Genomic DNA, 17903 nt, shown 5'->3' with positions numbered 1-17903 from the left:
CTTTTTCTTGTTGATTTCTAATTTAATTCTGTTATATTCATAAAATAAACGCTGTATGATTTCAATCCTCTGAAATTGAGACTTGTTTTACAGCTTAGCATATGGCATACCTTAGTAAATGTTCCATGTGCATTTAAAGAGAACACAGTTTGTACACTTGTTGGGTGTGTTCTATAAATGTCAACAGGTTAAGCTGGTTAACAGTGTTCAAATCTTCCATACTTTACTGATTTTCTAGTTATTTCCTCAATTACTGAGAGAGGATTGTTGAAATTGTCAACTCTAAATGTGGATTTACCTATTTTTCCCTTTAGTTCGTTAGATTCTGCTTCATGAATTTGGAAGCTGTTATTAGGTGCACACTCACTTCAGATTCTTTTGCCTTGCTGATGAGATGACTCTTATTATCATGAAATGTCCCTCTTTATCCCTGTAATATCATTTGTCCTAGAATCTACACTAAGATAGCCATGTCAGCTTTCATACGATCTGTGTTTCTATGTATATTTTTTCCATTCTTTTACTGTTAATCTATCAGGATCTTGACATTTAAAGTGGCTTTTGCTTTCCAGTATCCAGATTAGATATAGTTCGGTGGGTCTTGCTTTTTTAATCCAGTCTGACAAGATCTTTCTTCTAAATTGGAGTGTTTAATCCATCTACAATTAATGTAATTATTGATATAGTTGCATTGAACTCTATCACTTTGCTATCTGTTTTCTGTTTGTCTCATCTGTCTTTCTGTTCTTTCCTCCTTTCAGACTGAATACAGGCATACCTCATTTCATTGTGCTTCACTTTATTGTACTTCACTGATACTGAATTTTTTACAAATCAAAGGTTTGTGGCAACTCGGCACTGAGCAATCTATTGGTGCCATTTTCTAACAGTATTTGCTCACTTTGTCTTTATATCACATTTTTGGTAATTCTCACAATATTTCAAACTTTTCCATTATTATTGTATTTGTTATGGTGAGCTGTGTGATCCATGATCTCTAATGTTACTACTACAACTTGATGAAGGCTCAAATGATGGTCAGCATTTTTTAGCAATACTTTAAAATTGAGGTATGTACATTTTTTTAGACATAATGCTATTGCACACTTAATAGATTATGGTATAGTGTAAACATAAGTTTTATATGCAATGGGAAACCAAAAAATTCATGAGACTTGCTTTATTGTGACATCTGCTTTTTTTTTTAACATCTTTATTAGAGTATAATTGCTTTACAATGGTGTGTTAGTTTCTGCTGTATAACAAAGCGAACCAGCTATATGTATACATATATCCCCGTATCCCCTCCCTCTTGTGTCTCCCTCCTACCCTCCCTATCCCACCCCTCTAGGTGGTCACAAAGCACTGAGCTGATCTCCCTGTGCTATGTAGCTGCTTCCCACTAGCTATCTATTTTACACTTGGTAGTGTATATATGTCAACGCTACCCTCTCGCTTCGTCCCAGCTTACCCTTCCCCCTCCCTGTGTCCTCAAGTCCATTCTCTATGTCTGCGTCCTTATTTCTGTCCTGCCCCAAGGTTCTTCAGAACCTTTTTCTTTTTTTTTTAGATTCCATGTATATGTGTTAGCATACGGTATTTGTTTTTCTCTTTCTGACTTACTTCACTCTGTATGACAGACTCTAGGTCCATCCACCTCACTACAAATAACTCAATTTCATTTCTTTTTATGGCTGAGTAATATTCCATTGTATATATGTACCACATCTTCTTTATCCATTCATCTGTTGATGGACACCTAGGTTGCTTCCATGTCCTGGCTATTGTAAATAGTGCTGCAATGAACATTGTGGTGCATGACTCTTTTTGAATTATGGTTTTCTCAGGGTATATGCCCGGTAGTGGGATTGCTGGGTTGTATGGTAGTTCTATTTTTAGTTTTTCAAGGAACCTCCACACTGTTCTCCATAGTGGCTGTACCAATTTACATTCCCAATAACAGTGCAAGAGTGTTCCCTTTTCTCCACACCCTCTCCAGCATTTATTGTTTGTAGATTTTTTGATGATGGCCATTCTGACCAGTGTGAGATGATACCTCATTGTAGTTTTGATTTGCATTTCTCTAAAGATTAGTGATTCTGAGATCCTTTCATGTGTTTGTTGGCAATCTGTATATCTTCTTTGGAGAAATGTCTATTTAGATCTTCTGCCCATTTTTGGATTGGGTTGTTTGTTTTTTTGATATTGAGCTGCATGAGCTGCTTGTATATTTTGGAGATTAATCTTTTGTCAGTTGCTTCATTTACAAATATCTTCTCCCATTCTGAGGGTGGTCTTTTTGTCTTGTTTATGGTTTCCTTTGCTGTACAAAAGCTTTTAAGTTTCATTAAGTCCCATTTGTTCATTTTTTAAATTTCCATTTCTCTAGAAGGTGGGTCAAAAAGGATCTTGCTGTGATTTATGTCAAAGAGTGTTCTTCCTGTTTTCCTCTAAGAGTTTTATAGTGTCTGGCCTTATATTTAGGTCTTATCTGCTTTATTGCAGCAGTCTGGAACCGAACCTGCAATATCTCTGAGGTATACCTGTATTTCTCCTCCATTTGCTGTTAGCTACATCTGCTTTTTTATTGTTGTTACTCTAGAAATTACAATATGCAGCCTTAACTTATCTACCATGAATTAATATTATACTTCTTACTGCAGTGGAATAATTCTATGTACTCCTCTTCCCATCCTTTTCACCATTAGTATATATTTTCCTTCTAAATAAATTATAAACCTCATAAGGAATTCATTACTGAAAATAAACTTTTTAACCTTTTAATTATGAACCAATTAGAGGAAAGTTGGAAAAATAGCACAGAGAGTTCCCATATACCTCCCATCCAGTTTCCTACAATGTTAACATTTAATATAACCATACTACAATTATCAAAATCAAGAAATTAACATTGGTGCAGCAACAGAATTGACTGCAGACCTAATCTAAGTTTCACCAGTTTTCCCACTAATGTACTTTTTCCATTTCAGGGTTCCATCCAGCATCCCACCTTGCATTTATTGTTATTTCTCCTTAGTCTCCTCTAATCTGTGACAGTTCTTCAGTCTTTCCTCATTTTTTATGACCTTGATGCTTTTGAAGAGTACTGGTTAGTTATTTTACAGCATGTCTCTTGATTTCGGTTTGTCTGAAGTTTTCCCATGATTAGAATGAGGTTATGCATTTTTGACAATAATGCCACAGAAACTATGGTGCATCATGTCAGGAGATTCATGATATCAATATGTCTTATTACTGGTAATGTTAATCTTGGTTGAGATGATGTCTACCAGGTTTCTCACTGTGAAGTTCTTTCCCTCTGTAGGTAATAAATATTTTAGAAAAGATACCGTGAAACCATGTGAATATCCTTTTCCTCCTCAAACTTTCACCTACTCATTTTAGCACCCATGATGAATCTTGTCTGTAGCAATTATTACTGTGCTGTTCACCTAACAGGAATTTTTTATTTCCCTCTTTCCTTCTACTAATCACAAAACTGCCAGTTTTTGTTACTCTGACAATGTCTTTATTTTGCCCTCCTTTTTGCTAGATATGCAGTTTTAAGTTGAAGAGTTCCCTCCCATCCCATCATCCTCCAAAAACCTTTAAGATGCTGTTCTATTGTTTTGGGCTTTCATTATTTCTGATGGAGACCAGCGATAATTTTTATTGTTTTACCTGTAGGTAAAGAGCCTTTTTTTCTCTGGCTGCTTTTAAGATTTTCTCTTTACTTTGGTTTTGAATAATTTGACTAGGATAAACTTGGGTGTGATTCTGTGTTTATCCTGTTTGACATCCATTGACCTTCTTGATTTGTCGGTTGAAAATTTTAATCAGAATTGTAAATTTGGGGCCTTCAGTCCTTTGAATATTTTTTCCTCTTATATTTCTCTCTCTTCTTCTTCTGGGGTTCCAGGTATGTATATGTTAGCCTACTTAGTATTGTCCCCCAGATTCCTGAGGCTCTGTCCTTTCCATCCTTTTATCCTCTGTCCTTCATATTTTGGATAGTTTTTAACTGTCCTGTCTTCAAATTCAATGATCTCTTGTTCTGCAGTGTTCAACCTGCTTAAAGCCTATGTACTGAATTTTTCATTTCTGTTTTATTGTTTCAGTTCTCAATTTTTCCTTTTTATTCATTATTTATTTATTTATTTATTTATTTATTTATTTATTTATTTATGGCTGCATTGGGTCTTCGTTGCTGCACACAGGCCTTTTCTAGTTGTGGCGAGCAGGGCTACTCTTCGTTGCGGTGCATGGGCTTCTCATTGTGGAGCATGGGCTCTAGGGGCACGGGCTTCAGTAGTAGTGGCACACGGGCTTAGTTGCTCCGTGGCATGTGGGATCTTCCCTGACCAGGGCTTGAACCCACGTTCCCTTCATTGGCAGGCAGACTCCAAACGACTGCACCACCAGGGAAGTCCCTGTCCTTTTTCTTTTTTAATAGTTTCCATGTCTCTACTGAGCTCCCTCATCTGTTCCCTTGTTGTCTGCATCTTTTATTCTAAATCCTTAACTTTGATGTTTTTGAGGCTTATATGGAAGCATTGTTAAGGTGGATCCTAGAGTAGCTCTTACTTTAGGGCTAGAGTAGCTCTATTCCTAAGTCGTGTCCTTTCTTGGGTCTCAAATGAATGCCCAATGTTCAAGTAAGTCTTTCTAACTAGCGGGTCAGAACTCCTGGGCACCATGTGGCCTCTCAAATCTCAATTCAACGCACAATTCTCCATGAGCTGTTTTTGCCAGGACTTGCACAATGGTATACCAAGGGAGGAAATGACTTATCCTAATAGGTAGTAGAATTATCCCTGACGCTGTTTAGAATTGCTGGCACAGATGAATTTGAGTCTGTTGTACTGCTCTTTTAAATTTCTCTAGGGACACATATTCCCCCTTATTCCTTGCACCTGAAGTAGACATACCCCACCACTTCCTCCTTGGTATGCTATTGCCTTGTAGCCTCTTGCCCTGTGCATACGTAGCATAGCACTCAAAGACTGAAAGATTCAAATTTCTAGAGCTCGCATCTCTGCCTAGTTCTCTTCTTTCTCCTACCTGACCACAAATCTAGCCATTTCAGTAGTCCCAAATTCCAATCTCTGCCTTCTTCAGCTTAGTGATATCAATTTGCTATTCTTGACCTCTAAAAATTTACCCCATGGTCTGGAAAATGCTTCCAGGCAGAAAGCCGGGCACTCACGGAGCTCACCTCACGTTTCCCCTCTTTCAGTGGTCACAGTCCTTTACCACTTGGTTGCCCAACACCTGAAAACATGTGCTTCAGATACGTTGGCTAGTTTTATAGTTGTTTACATATGGAAGTAGTCTACTCTAGTACCAGTTATTTAGCCAAAACTAGAAGCAGAAATCCATACTAATGGCTTTAGGAAATGCACTGCACTCCTAATTTACACATAAAGTAAGAAAATTTTTTTTCCAAAATTCACAAGAAAGATTTCTTGTAAATTGAATTTGAACTTCAAAACCCACCACTGAGTTCAAAACGACAGAGTCCCACACAAAATACCTTTGTGCCACCTTTGCTTCAACTTCCATACAAACAAATAAATAATTTAAAATATGCTGAGTCCCTTTAACCAAAAAAAAAAACAAAAAACCCAATAGGTTGATCACTATTGAATTGTATGATTATCTCGTACCTTATAGAGCTTGAGAATGGTTTTAATGCATTCATGCACAAACTTGGTCTGCTTCTGAAGACTTCCACCATAGAGTGCCACCAGTTCTTCATTGAAATTCACACTAAAGAAGTCAAAGTGGTACTTGAAGTCAATGTCTTCAGCTTTTCTAAGTGCAATAGAGCCAATAGAACGAACTGCAGAGGAAAAAGGTGAAGTGCACATTAAACAAAAAATTTTTAAAGTTTCATCTATTCTTGCTTCAAAGTCTCTTAACAACTAACTTTATCCCACATTCTGAATACAACCTATTTCAGGGTGACATCCTTAACAACAGCAATTTAGAAAAACAAACCAACTTAGCAATTGTGTGTCTTGTCCTGTAAATTTTTTTAAGTTAAGTATAACGGGAATGGTTCATTCATTCTCTACCTGCTTCCCCTTCAGTAGGGGCAACAATAGCTAAAAGGGAAGGAAGGATTCCTTGAAGAATAAGAAATAGGAATTTTGTCACACTTCAGGATTTTAAGAATGAGAAAATTCCTACAAGAAACGTCTGCTCATTACAGCTCATCACAGTGGTGTAAATACTCATGCATAATTTGCCTCTTTTTCTTACACATGACATCCAATCATGAGTAAATCCTGTCATGCTCTACCTTCTAAATATATCCCCTATCAAGGCTTCTCACCATCTCCACCACCACGGTCCTAATCCAGGCACCATCATCTCTTGCCTGAACTACTCTAACAGTTTCCTAAATGGTCTCTGTGCTTCCACTGTTTTAGGTTTTGATAAAGTAGTCTACATATATACACAACTTTTTTTTTTAAGTTGCTGGTCTCTTAATTTCAAATGCAATTCCCATTTCCTGCATTTGTACTCTCTAGGTTTTGGGTTTAGCAAACAAAATAGCTGTTTGCCACTCCTTTTTTTTTTAACATATATAACTCAAGCACTATACAACTCATTGTGTAAAGTGTACAATTCAATGATATTTTGTATAGTCAACCATTTCTGCAATCTAACTTTAGACATTTTTTAATCACCCCAGAAAGAAAACCCTGAACTCATTAGCAGTTACTCCTCATTCCTCTTCTCCTCCTAATTCCTAGAAAGCACTAATATACATATGCGTGCATATATATATATAGAGAGAGAACTGAATCACTTTGCTGTATAACTGAAACTAACACAACATTGTAAATCAACTATACTTCAATTTAAAAAAAATCTAAGATGATAATAAAAACAGTAAAAGTTATTTTTACTAGATAAAAAAACAAAAACCCCATGTTAGGTGGAAGAAGCCAGACACAGAACAATGCATACTGAGTGATTATATTTATAGTGCGACGTTTAAAAATAGCCCCAGGGGCTTCCCTGGTGGCACAGTGGTTGGGAGTCTGCCTGCCAATGCAGGGGACACGGGTTCGGGTCCTGGTCTGGGAGGATCCCACATGCCGCGGAGCAACTGGCCCCGTGAGCCACAATTACTGAGCCTGCGTGTCTGGAGCCTGTGCTCCACAACAAGAGAGGTCACGATAGTGAGAGGCCCGCGCACCACGATGAGGAGTGGCCCCCCCACTTGCCGCAACTAGAGAAAGCCCTCATACAGAAACGAAGACCCAACACAGCCATAAATAAATAAAATAAAGAAAGAAAAAAATTTAAAAAAAAAAAAAAAAGAAAAAAAAATAGCCCCAAACAAGTAGACTGTATTAGAGATGCATAATTAGATGCTAAAACTATAAAGAAAGTGAAGAAAATGACTACCTTAAAGTTAGGAAGGGAGGGAGTTTTAATCAGGAAGGGGCACACAGGAGGCTTCCAGGGTGCTGGCAACCTTCTACTTCTTGACTTGGGTTTTGGTTCCATGGGTACTCACTTTATAATCATTTTAACCTAATAGCCATATTCTATGCATTTCTCTGTATATGTGTTATACTTCAAACACAATGATTAAATTAAAAAATCAGAGTATATCATTTCCTACCCAAACCCTCCAATAGTTTCCCATCACACTTAGATCAAAATTCTAAGTCTCTTCCACAGCTTTTATGACATAGCCTATGGCTACTTTTCCATCCTCATCTGTTTTCACTTTCTCTAGTCTCAGTGGCCTTGAACGCACCAAGCACGTTCCTGCCTCCGGGTCTTCCCCAAATAGTCACATATCTCAGTCCCTTGCTACATTCAAGCCTTGGCTCAAAATGTCATCTCCTCATACTGGCCTTCCCTGGCCACTTCATCTAAACTAGCCACCTCCTGACCCTGTTTATCCTTTATCCCTTACTCTGGTTTATTTTTCTTTCTAACTTTTAATATTACTGGCATACTAATATCTAGAATATCTAGAATACTGCCTGGCTCATGGTAGGTACCCCATAAATATTTGCTAGCTAAATAGATAAACATGTTAAGTAATTATACTAAATGCTGAAATAATTCTATTCTCATTGTACAAAAGAATACACCATTTAATAACAACAAAAAAAGAGCAGGTTTTAGCTGAAATTACTTCTAGATTGCCTGACTGTTAGGCCAAAAATAACTGCTATATTTCAATTTGGAATCTGTACACATAACTTCCCTACCCCCACCTTTCTGTGTTTCCCTCAGTATTTCTAGATCTAATTTAAATAGCTCCAAAACAAAGAAACCGGTCTCTTCTCTTGTTCAGCAATAACATAAACCACTGATTTACTTCTCTAATCAATGCTTTAGGTTCTGTTTTCTGTACCCTCCACTTCTAACATAAACCTCTTTCTGCTGCTGATTCCTGAATCCCTATATCATCTATTTATCATTCCACTCCATCTTATCTTCTCCGACTTACTCTCTGCAAAGTGGCTTGCAGCTATTCTTTTTTGTGTACTTCTCACATGTACTTCTCTCAGACAAAATGTCATATATTTGTGTCTCCCAGTATACCCAGCGTAATACCTAACACAGAGTACATGCCTGATAAATTCTTCAATTGAATTTCACAGCTTTCAAAATTTACTTTTGAGACTTACTGTAGAAGGGTAACTGAGGACATGGGAAGAGACGTGACCCAAGAATCGGTTCACCTAGCAAGCTGGGTGCGTGCGAATGTTTCAGGACTGCAAGCACTACTGATTGTTCTGGGCACTGACCCACGCATGTCCTCGGTATAATCGGGAACATAAGGAAATAAGGAGGTGCACTGATTAGATGTTCAAGGAAGGCACAGCCTGCGCTAAATAGAACTCTTTGTATTAGATAAAGTTATAAGTAAAGTACATCTAGCTCTTAAAATGTGCTTTTAATTACAAAAAGTATAATAGATGTAAGATAAAGCTTAAATAAATACGCCATAGTGGACTGAGGGCTTTGCTGTTTTGCCTGAGCGAGCAACAGCCCTCTACCACTGTGCTTTAACGCATACATCTCGTGTGTTGGACTCATTTTCGTCTCTGACTGAACAACTGCAACACTTACCCTGCTTATAACTTCCAGCATTACCGGGAAGAAAGAGAACAGGAATACCCGTTAAAGGGAGAACTTTGTGTTCTTCAGCATAGGATCCTTCTCCATAAAGATATAATTCATATGCAGGATAGCGTTTTGCCAGTTTCTTTGGAAGTTCTATTTTCTATAGGGAAAAAAAAGGAACTTCACTTTAATCAGTTTTACTAATACAATTCAGTCTCACCGTACCCAATTCTGAATTTGAAATAGTACAATATAAAAATATTACTGATGATAAAACTACACTTAATGCACAAGTTCTACTTTTAGTTCACACATATGAAGACTCAGTCTTGAATTATGTGAGCTTTAAACCATGTAGTCTTCAAGAAAGCATAAAATGGGACTACTTGAAATTCTAATAAATACAAATTATTCAGAATAGCTACTGGCAAGAGAAAAACACTGGTTTATGTCAGCAAGTTCCATGTTAACATAATTGAAAATGTATTTAATTTAGTATCGGTTATCAATTATACTTAGAAATGATAAAAGCTTTCCATTATCAAATGAATTCTTTTTTGCTATTTTAAACTGTTTGTAATGTCTCTCTCCTTTCACTCAGGCCTATATATAACTATATACTCCAAGCTGTTACATCATTCAAAGGAAAGTAAGTTTGTTTTATAATGCAGCTTTCTGACCTCTCAACTTAATATGCTTGACCTACAATGTGCTTAACAAATTAATCTGAACCTTACAGCCATGTCTTGGTTGAGACATGTACACTCTTCTCACCAGTGAATTAGCATCTGTTTCAGTTTTCATGGACTTGGTGCATGGTTTATCAGCAAGCCTAAAACTACTCTGCAATTCATATTACTGTATACCAAATGAGCCAGTAATTCACATAACATTTCTTTCAGCAAAATACAAATGAAGTCTTAATGTCATCCCCAAAAGGTAGGCATCTATAAAAGTGGGAGTAAAGTATAAGCTCTTCTTCTTTTTTCCCCCGAAGGGATGGAGACTGTTAAAAATGAAACCAGTTACATTGAACAGTAGATTTTATTTAAGTAGACATCAATAGATTTAATGATCTGGCAGTAATGTACACGTGCTTGGTAAAAATTTTAATTACTGAATGAATTTTGAAAATGGTAAATGGATAATGACTACTGAAAAAAATCACTGTTCTAGAAAGCATAATTCTGATCATTCATGCAAATTCCTGAATATTCCTTTGAGGATAGTACCATAAACAATCTGTGCCAATAACACCATGAAAACATCTTTAGAGATTGTGACCTTATTGTTTAAGATACTAGCAACTTTATCTTCTCAAATATTCAAAATACAGAGATACCAACCCTACTATTTGCTTTATATGTGAACATGTACTTCAACTCAAATTAGTCCCAATATTAATTATGCATAGTAAATAATCAAAAATAAAAATGATGTAATATTTTATTTCTTTAGGTACAAATTAAGCAAAAAGAAAATATGAGAGAAAAAGGGAACGGTTATCTTAACTCCTCTCAATTTAGTACACCATTTGATATAGCAGTACATGTGTATTAGATCACTATTCTTTTTAGGACAGTAACTAAAAAAGTTTTGAACTACTTGAAAATTAACTCAGAAGAACAGGAACTATCAAATATATAGAAAAAGAAATATTCAATTCTCTGGAGACAGAAAAACAAGCAAAAGAATATTACTTGATATATTTCATAATCTACTATTATAAAGGCAATTTTATAGTGAGACAATGTACATTTAAAAATATGAAGGCAGGGCTTTCCTGGTGGCACAGTGGTTGAGAGTCCGCCTGCCAATGCAGGGGACGCGGGTTCGTGCCCCGGTCCCGGGAAGATCCCACATGCCGCGGAGTGGCTGGGCCTGTGAGCCATGGCCGCTGAGCCTGCTCGTCCGGAGCCTGTGCTCTGCAATGGGAGAGGCCACAACAGTGAGAGGCCCGCGTACCGCAAAAAAAAAATGAAGGCATACAATGTGGAGTAGAAAAAAGTATAAAGGTGGAAAAAAGAGGTAGAACAAAAATAAAAAGCAGGAGTTGTAGGCAATGGCAAAGTTGCATTTCCAACAGAATTCAAGTTGGGAGTGAGTGGCAGGAAAAGACAGGAAGGGTATTGACTAGACTGAGGACAGAAAAGATGTAGGCATACAAAAAGGATAATGATGAAAGATACAGAAAAGGGTCAAGGGGTTTTTAAAAAACACATTTATAGTAACAGGACTCCAATATATTTTAAATTATTTTATATTGATTATTTTAAATGAGAACCCTCTCCCCTGCAAAATTTAACAATCCATACTGCTGTCAAGAAATAACCTTGTTAAGACATACACCTTATGTGTTTCCTCACTGCATACACAGATGATAAACACTTAAGAGACAGGTCCTTTATAACCTTGCTCTAATTATTCTTACCTACTTCCTTATAATTTATACATGCCACATTTTAAATTTTTTAATATGTTCCAAAATTCAAGATTCAACAGAGTATATACTGAAAAGGCTCTCCTACCCCTGGTTCATTAGCCATCCAGTTCCTTACCCAGAAGGTAACCAATGTTAGCAGTTTGTGCTTCCAGAAATACCAGTATTTTACATATATACAAATATAGGCAAATTTGTTTTAGGTTATTTCTCCTTTCTACATAAATGATAACATACTATAAATACTACTTATGGAATGTATCCTGGTATTCCCACCTTCACAAATGCTGTTCTTTATTCCTGCAATTTTCTTGTTTCTGCACCTTGTGAACTGTAGACATACCCTCCACTGCCCAGTGCACAACCTCTTCTCGATAGCCTTTGACTACCCAAGATGAACACGGCTGCTCTCTTCTGTGAAGAGCCTCGTACACACTCTCTTACAGTGAAATTATAACATTTAACACATTATATTTTACTTACCCATTTCACTCCTGTCTCCCCCATTATATTTTAAAAACATGAATTTAAAGGCACAAGATGTGATTCATCTCTAATTCCCTCTCACCCATACCCAGGATCTAGAATATATCTACACAGAGAAGTCATTAAATAAATTATATGCTAAATAAACTCACACTTAATAACAAAATATATGAGTCATATTTCCCAATATCAACATTTCCTTTCAGAGAGCAACTGTCAGGTCACATATCTAAAGAGAGCCAAACAAACTGTTGCATGAAAAAACACAACACAGATGTTTTCTTATCGAATTCTACAATTTGTCTAAAACTGTTTGCTACCAAATACAAGCTCTGCCTTGCTGTCATAATACAAGAAGCTTTAAAGGATAGCGTGTATTTTGCTTGGTAGGTGTGTGAGATGTTCAATTAACTCTGAATAAGCGAATCTAGGAGAACTAAAGGTAGAGGATTAATAAAGATACTCAAACAATTTAAAATTCAAAACAATTTTTTCAGAGTTTCAAATTCCTGGCCACATTTTATTTTTAAAATGGAGAATAAAATTGAGCATGTTTCAACTAACCTTTCAAGTGCCTCTAAAATTCCGCTAAAGAGTATGCAAACGAGCAGTAAAAAAGAAGAAAATCATCAAGAAAGAGAAGAAAACCCAACAACCAGGACATCCCATATGCTGAATATCAACCTGTGAACAATTAGAGTTTACTATAAAATATAATTAAAAGCAATATAAAAAATATGTTTAGAACACTTTTAACAAACCATTGGTTCTTAATTGGCTGACCCCAATTATCCAGAAAGCTCACATTATATTCAAAATGAATCATTTCTGTAGGCAGCTTTTAACTGTATTTTTAAAATAACGCAACCTAGTGTGCACAATAAAAAGACTAAGAGTCAAAGACAAATACTGTGGTGAATAAACACTTTTTACATCATAAAAATAAAAATTTACTGAAAATATGTATCAAAAACTCCTGCCACTGTAATATTATTGTGCTAACATATTATTAACAGAAGTGTAAAACCTCAAAACAGCAAAAATAACTAAATAAGACTACCTAACAACACCAAAAAACCCAAATAGCTCTTTTGCATTAGCTACACTAATTTTCTGTGTCTTTCCAGTCAATTTTATGAGGCACGAAATATATCTGTGAGGTCCATATGCTTTGTTCCCAACACTAAGTGATTTCTACTACTGCAAATATTAAAATAGTTTCAATAATTGTGGGTAATCCAAAAATAAATGGGAATTAGTACTGTATTGTTCCAAAATGATTTTATTTTAACCAAACTCTTCAATGCAGTACAAAACTAAACTGACCTACTTCAATCTATTGGGAGTTTCCTAATTATTAAACCATAGAAAAATGAAAGGAGACTATAAGGGCTCTATTTTTTTTAAAAAATCTAAACTAAAAGCCCATATATTTAACTATATTTAACTATATGTGGCCTCTGATAAACATAAACATAAACCAGCATATTCATTTAGAAATTAAGAGACAACTGTAACATGTTAAAATGTGCTCCTTCAATAGAATCTGATATCAAATGCTTCCACTTCCTTAAAAGCACTGATGCAAAACCAAGGTAAAGATCTCAAAACAAATGAAATCTAAATTCGAATTTTGCCCATGGGAAAGGAGACTGTTCAGCAATTTAAACCTTAAGTAGTTTTAAGATCTAAATACTAGCAGGATAATCAAATAATATGCTCCTTCATAATGACCTGTACACGGAAACAATCAGGATCTGCATCCTTCACCTCAAAGAATAAATCTGCTATGGTTTTAAATGCATTGTATCAATATGTATTATAGTACATATACTTCTAAGGTAGGGAGTTATTATTACAATATATATTCCATAATTAGGAGATGCATTTATAAAGAAAAGGATCATTCGGAAGAAATTTCTTTGGACGGTTGTGCAATTTGTCACCATCTCTTTTTACAGCTGGTCATGAATGAAATTCTAGCGTCTACTATGCTGAACTGATAAAGCAACTGTGACTGAAAATATCCTAAACGGAACGAAAGAGGTGGCGGCGGAGAGAGGAAGAGGAAGAAGGGCCGGGTCTCTCTTCAATTGCAAACACAGTTGAGAAAACAAAAATAACACCATGAAATAGATTTCGTATGCAACTGGTAAGGGGCGACACGCATCAACACAGGATGCATGCACACGCACCGACCCACGACCTACAAAACAAGAGGGCTCCGCAAAACCTTCACAGGAGACAACTGCGCTAGTTCCCCATTTATTTACTCATCAGGTTAGCCTTTCAGACGTAAACCCCTTAAGTCTCTACGGCAACCCTGGGAACTGTGTAGCCAGTACACGCTCTGCAGAAGCTCGGTTCCTTTCTAGAAAAGCGAGAGCCGACGCGCAAACCCCTGGGCGGGAGGGGAAGAATTTCGGTGCGTGGGAAGCAAAGGAGTGCCCGGGGCACCTGTTAAGGCAGGGAGGCGGGGAGGATGGGGTCTGGGTTTGGGGAGAGGGACTGGAGCTGCGTCTCTGGGGATGAGGGGCGTTGGGCCCGGCCCTCCTGATGAGCCTGTGCTTGGGATTTGGGACCGCGAAGGAACCGGGGAGCAACCTCGAGGGGGGCGGGGAGCATGCTCGGGGAACCATCTATCAAACACCCCACCGTGAAGAGAGGACACAAAGGGCAGGAAAAAGGGGCCGCGGGGGGCTGCGGAGTCCTCCGGGGCGAAGCAAGCGGGGACAAGGTTGGGCTAAGGGGGCAGGAGAGGGGCGGGGAGCCGACGCAGGGGAAACACACAGAAGGGCCAGGCTGGAGGGGCCCGAGCCTCGGAGCGCCCAGCGAAGGGAGGGCGAAACCTCACCTGATACTCCGGATACTCAAACATGTAGCTCATACTGCACTTGTTTTCCTCAAAGCCGAAGAAGACGTCCCACAACCCCAGGGTCGCCATGAAGATCATGAGGGCATAAAACGCCAGGTTCCAGAGATTGACGGAGTGGAGGAACATGGTGCTGCCGCCGCCGCCGCCGCCGCGGGACCCCCAGCCCTGACTCAGGGAGTCAAAGAACGGCCGGCTGCCCGCCGGGGAGCTAAGTCCAAGCACCGCGCGCCTGCGTGGATGCCCGGCCAGCCCGCGGGCCCTCCGCGCAGTGCGCCTGCGCGTAGCCTCTCGGCGCACCTCCCGCCAGGCGTCTAGCCTGCAGAGGGGGGAGGCGGCGTTTGCTGTGGGAGCGCGAATGAGAGGGCCGAGAAGGGAGAAACCGAAGTGGGCTGGGTTGGAGGGTGAGGGGAGAGAGGGAAGGGCGCGAGGAAAAGGAAAAGGAGAAAGGGGAGGGAAGGGCAATTGAGAGGCTGGCTGGAGGGAAAGAAGAAGTGGGGACCGGGGGGGTACTAGCGAGGGATGGGCGGAGCGCGGGGTCCTGCAAGCGAGGAGTGGGAAGGGCTGGGGGTGGGCGTCGGGAGCGCTAACCTGGAGACGCGGAGGCGATTAATGGTGGTGAGCCAACCGGGAGGGGGGACATCAGAGCCCGGAGACCATCAGCTGTCACGTCGCGAACACCTCTCCTGCGCAGCTTAAAAACCCTAACCGTTCAATTTTGAAACGCCTCAGGCCTCCGCGATTTCGGTTCTCGCAGCGGTGGCGGAGCACATTCACAGCTCTCTGGACCAGTTAGCTTAAACAGGGAACAAATGGCTTTTTCTCCCCCTCTTTGACCGCCGACGCCGGCCCAGTAGGTTAACAGCGCTTAAAAGCACGGACTCTTAAAAAACCACCAGCAGGTCGACGAGATTCTGGTCTTGGTATAAGATGAAAGCCTGAATCACAAAAAGCATCGTTAGTCTTTAACGTTACCAAATGTTTCCATGAACACTGATGCTCCCGATAGGTATCTGTGTGATCCGTTTATCGCTGACTTGCCTTACTCCTCAGAATCTCCTCCACCTCTTTGGAAGTTGGTTCCACATTAACATGTGGAGGCAAATTCGCTCAAGCTTCCACTCAGACTCCCTCAAGTGACTAAATTCATTTAGATGAATTTCGGTTTGGTTTTGCACAAAAAGGGGGGTAAAAAAGCAGCTCAAAAACCATTCACAATCACGTATAGCAGCTTCAAAACAGTGTCTGTTAGGAGTTAGAAAGACACGGTAGCACCCTCTAAAGCTGACCCAACAGCAGATGGGGTGTGTGCGTGTGTGTAGCTAACTGCCGAATGCTTCTGAGGATTATTTTTGGCACTAACTGAATTTCATTTCGCTTGGGCTGATTTTCTGGCAATTTTTCTGTGCACAGGAAATTTGGCTATGATACATAAAATCAAATAATTTTAAAACTAAAAGGAAGCTTATAGTTTATCTCATAGGATACTGTGATGTTCAGATATGAGAGCACCTGGGGTCCGGGGTGGAATTAGGCAGGAGTTTGTGAAGGGCGTAAGGAGTCATTTGAGAAAGGATTTAAATTATGCATTAAAAAGGGAATACTCAATAGTCTGGGATCTCAAGAACATCACAGGCAGGATGTTTGCTCCTTGTTTCCCCTAGCGTATCACGCTCAGCACAAATAAACCAAGGGTGAAGCTACACTCTCATCTGTTTATCCCAGTGTTTCTTAAACTTAATGTACATATGAGTCACTTGGAGATTCTGGGGGGGTTTTTGTCTGTTTTTCGGCACGCGGGCCTCTCACTGCTGTGGCCTCTCCGGTTGCGGAGCACAGGCTCCGGACGCGCAGGCTCAGCGGCCATGGCTCACGGGCCCAGACTTTCCGCGGCATGTGGGATCTTCCCGGACCGGGGCACGAACCCGTGTCCCCTTCATCGGCAGGCGGACTCTCAACCACTGCGCCACCAGGGAAGCCCGGAGATTCTGTTTTAAAAAGCAGATTCTGATTCCGTTTTGGAGTGGAACCCAAGATTCTGCATTTCTGACCATCTCCTGAGTGATGTTAGTGATGCTGGTCAGTCAAGTACACTTTGAGTAGCAAGGATTTTATCCTTTCCTAGGACTCTGCTCCGTGGAGAAACCCCCGAACCTGAAGATGACAGAGCTTACTGTTCTGGTGGCTTTCATGAGTTGTGGCAACCTGCTGCCTTGATGGTACACTCAGAAGGGAGTAGGAGAGAGACTCAATGGACTCTGTCTGTAATTGTTCTATCACTACCTTTTTACTTTCTTTTTTCCTATTATTATCCCCCTCCTGGCTTCACTTCATTTCATGTCTAACCTAACCCAGAGCATCACTTAACCACCCTCTGCCAGTGCTGTCAACTTCCTGAACTCTTGTCTTTCAATCCTACTCTGCTTATAAACGTCCAACCCTGGGTCAGTATAGTCTGGCTCTGAGCTCTGACACCAGTGTATCTGAGCACTGCTGGAGAAAATGACACAGTCACTTGAATTACTGTTCAGAAATACTTTTATATGTTTCTGGTCAACTCCCTCTCCTAGTCCTCAAACCACCTCTTTTTAGGCTGCCTACACCATCTTTTCTTTCTTTTTTAGCAGATTATCAGTACATAATTTTATCTTCCTATTCATATTCACAGTGATCATTTTGATTTTCAGGTGCACATTCTTTCAACTCTTCATTTCCAAGTTCATTATCTCCATCCAGTCCTAATTCAGGTAATACATCTGAAGTGCCTGGAACAATGCCTGGCACATAGTAATAAGCATTAATATTATTACGATGTCGTTAGAGGACATCAAAAGCAAATCCCTCTAGTTGTGTTTTAGTTCCCATTCCTTCCTTTCTCTTCAGGAAATTAGTTCTATCAGGATAAAGTCTCTGTCAATCTCTCTGTTTCTTTTCTCTCTCCCCTGAAGCATACAAGCATGCTTAGATCTTATTAATTTTATTTTTTCTTCAAGTTTTATT

The 17903-nt window shown here is 39.3% G+C and overlaps 1 protein-coding gene across 1 annotated transcript in view; it reads right to left on the bottom strand.

Moving 5' to 3' along the window:
- Positions 1 to 15053, bottom strand: part of PGAP1 (post-GPI attachment to proteins inositol deacylase 1) — a gene marked incomplete at its 3' end in the record, with an annotated part of 69813 nt that extends 54760 nt beyond the window's left edge. The window contains exons 1-3 of the mRNA XM_079710761.1: positions 14886 to 15053; positions 9112 to 9265; positions 5667 to 5842 (exon numbers count right to left, since the gene is read on the bottom strand). Of these exons, the coding sequence (XP_079566887.1) occupies positions 5667 to 5842; positions 9112 to 9265; positions 14886 to 15032 (477 nt within the window). The 5' untranslated portion in view covers positions 15033 to 15053. The remainder of the gene's footprint in view (positions 1 to 5666; positions 5843 to 9111; positions 9266 to 14885) is intronic.
- Positions 15054 to 17903: the final 2850 nt, after the last annotated feature.

Source organism: Hyperoodon ampullatus (genome assembly GCF_949752795.1).
Source record: "Hyperoodon ampullatus genome assembly, chromosome: 8".
In the NCBI taxonomy this organism is placed as follows: Eukaryota; Metazoa; Chordata; class Mammalia; order Artiodactyla; family Ziphiidae; genus Hyperoodon; species Hyperoodon ampullatus.
The sequence above is the reverse complement of the archived record's forward strand: the minus strand, read 5'-3'. Positions and strand labels throughout refer to the sequence as shown.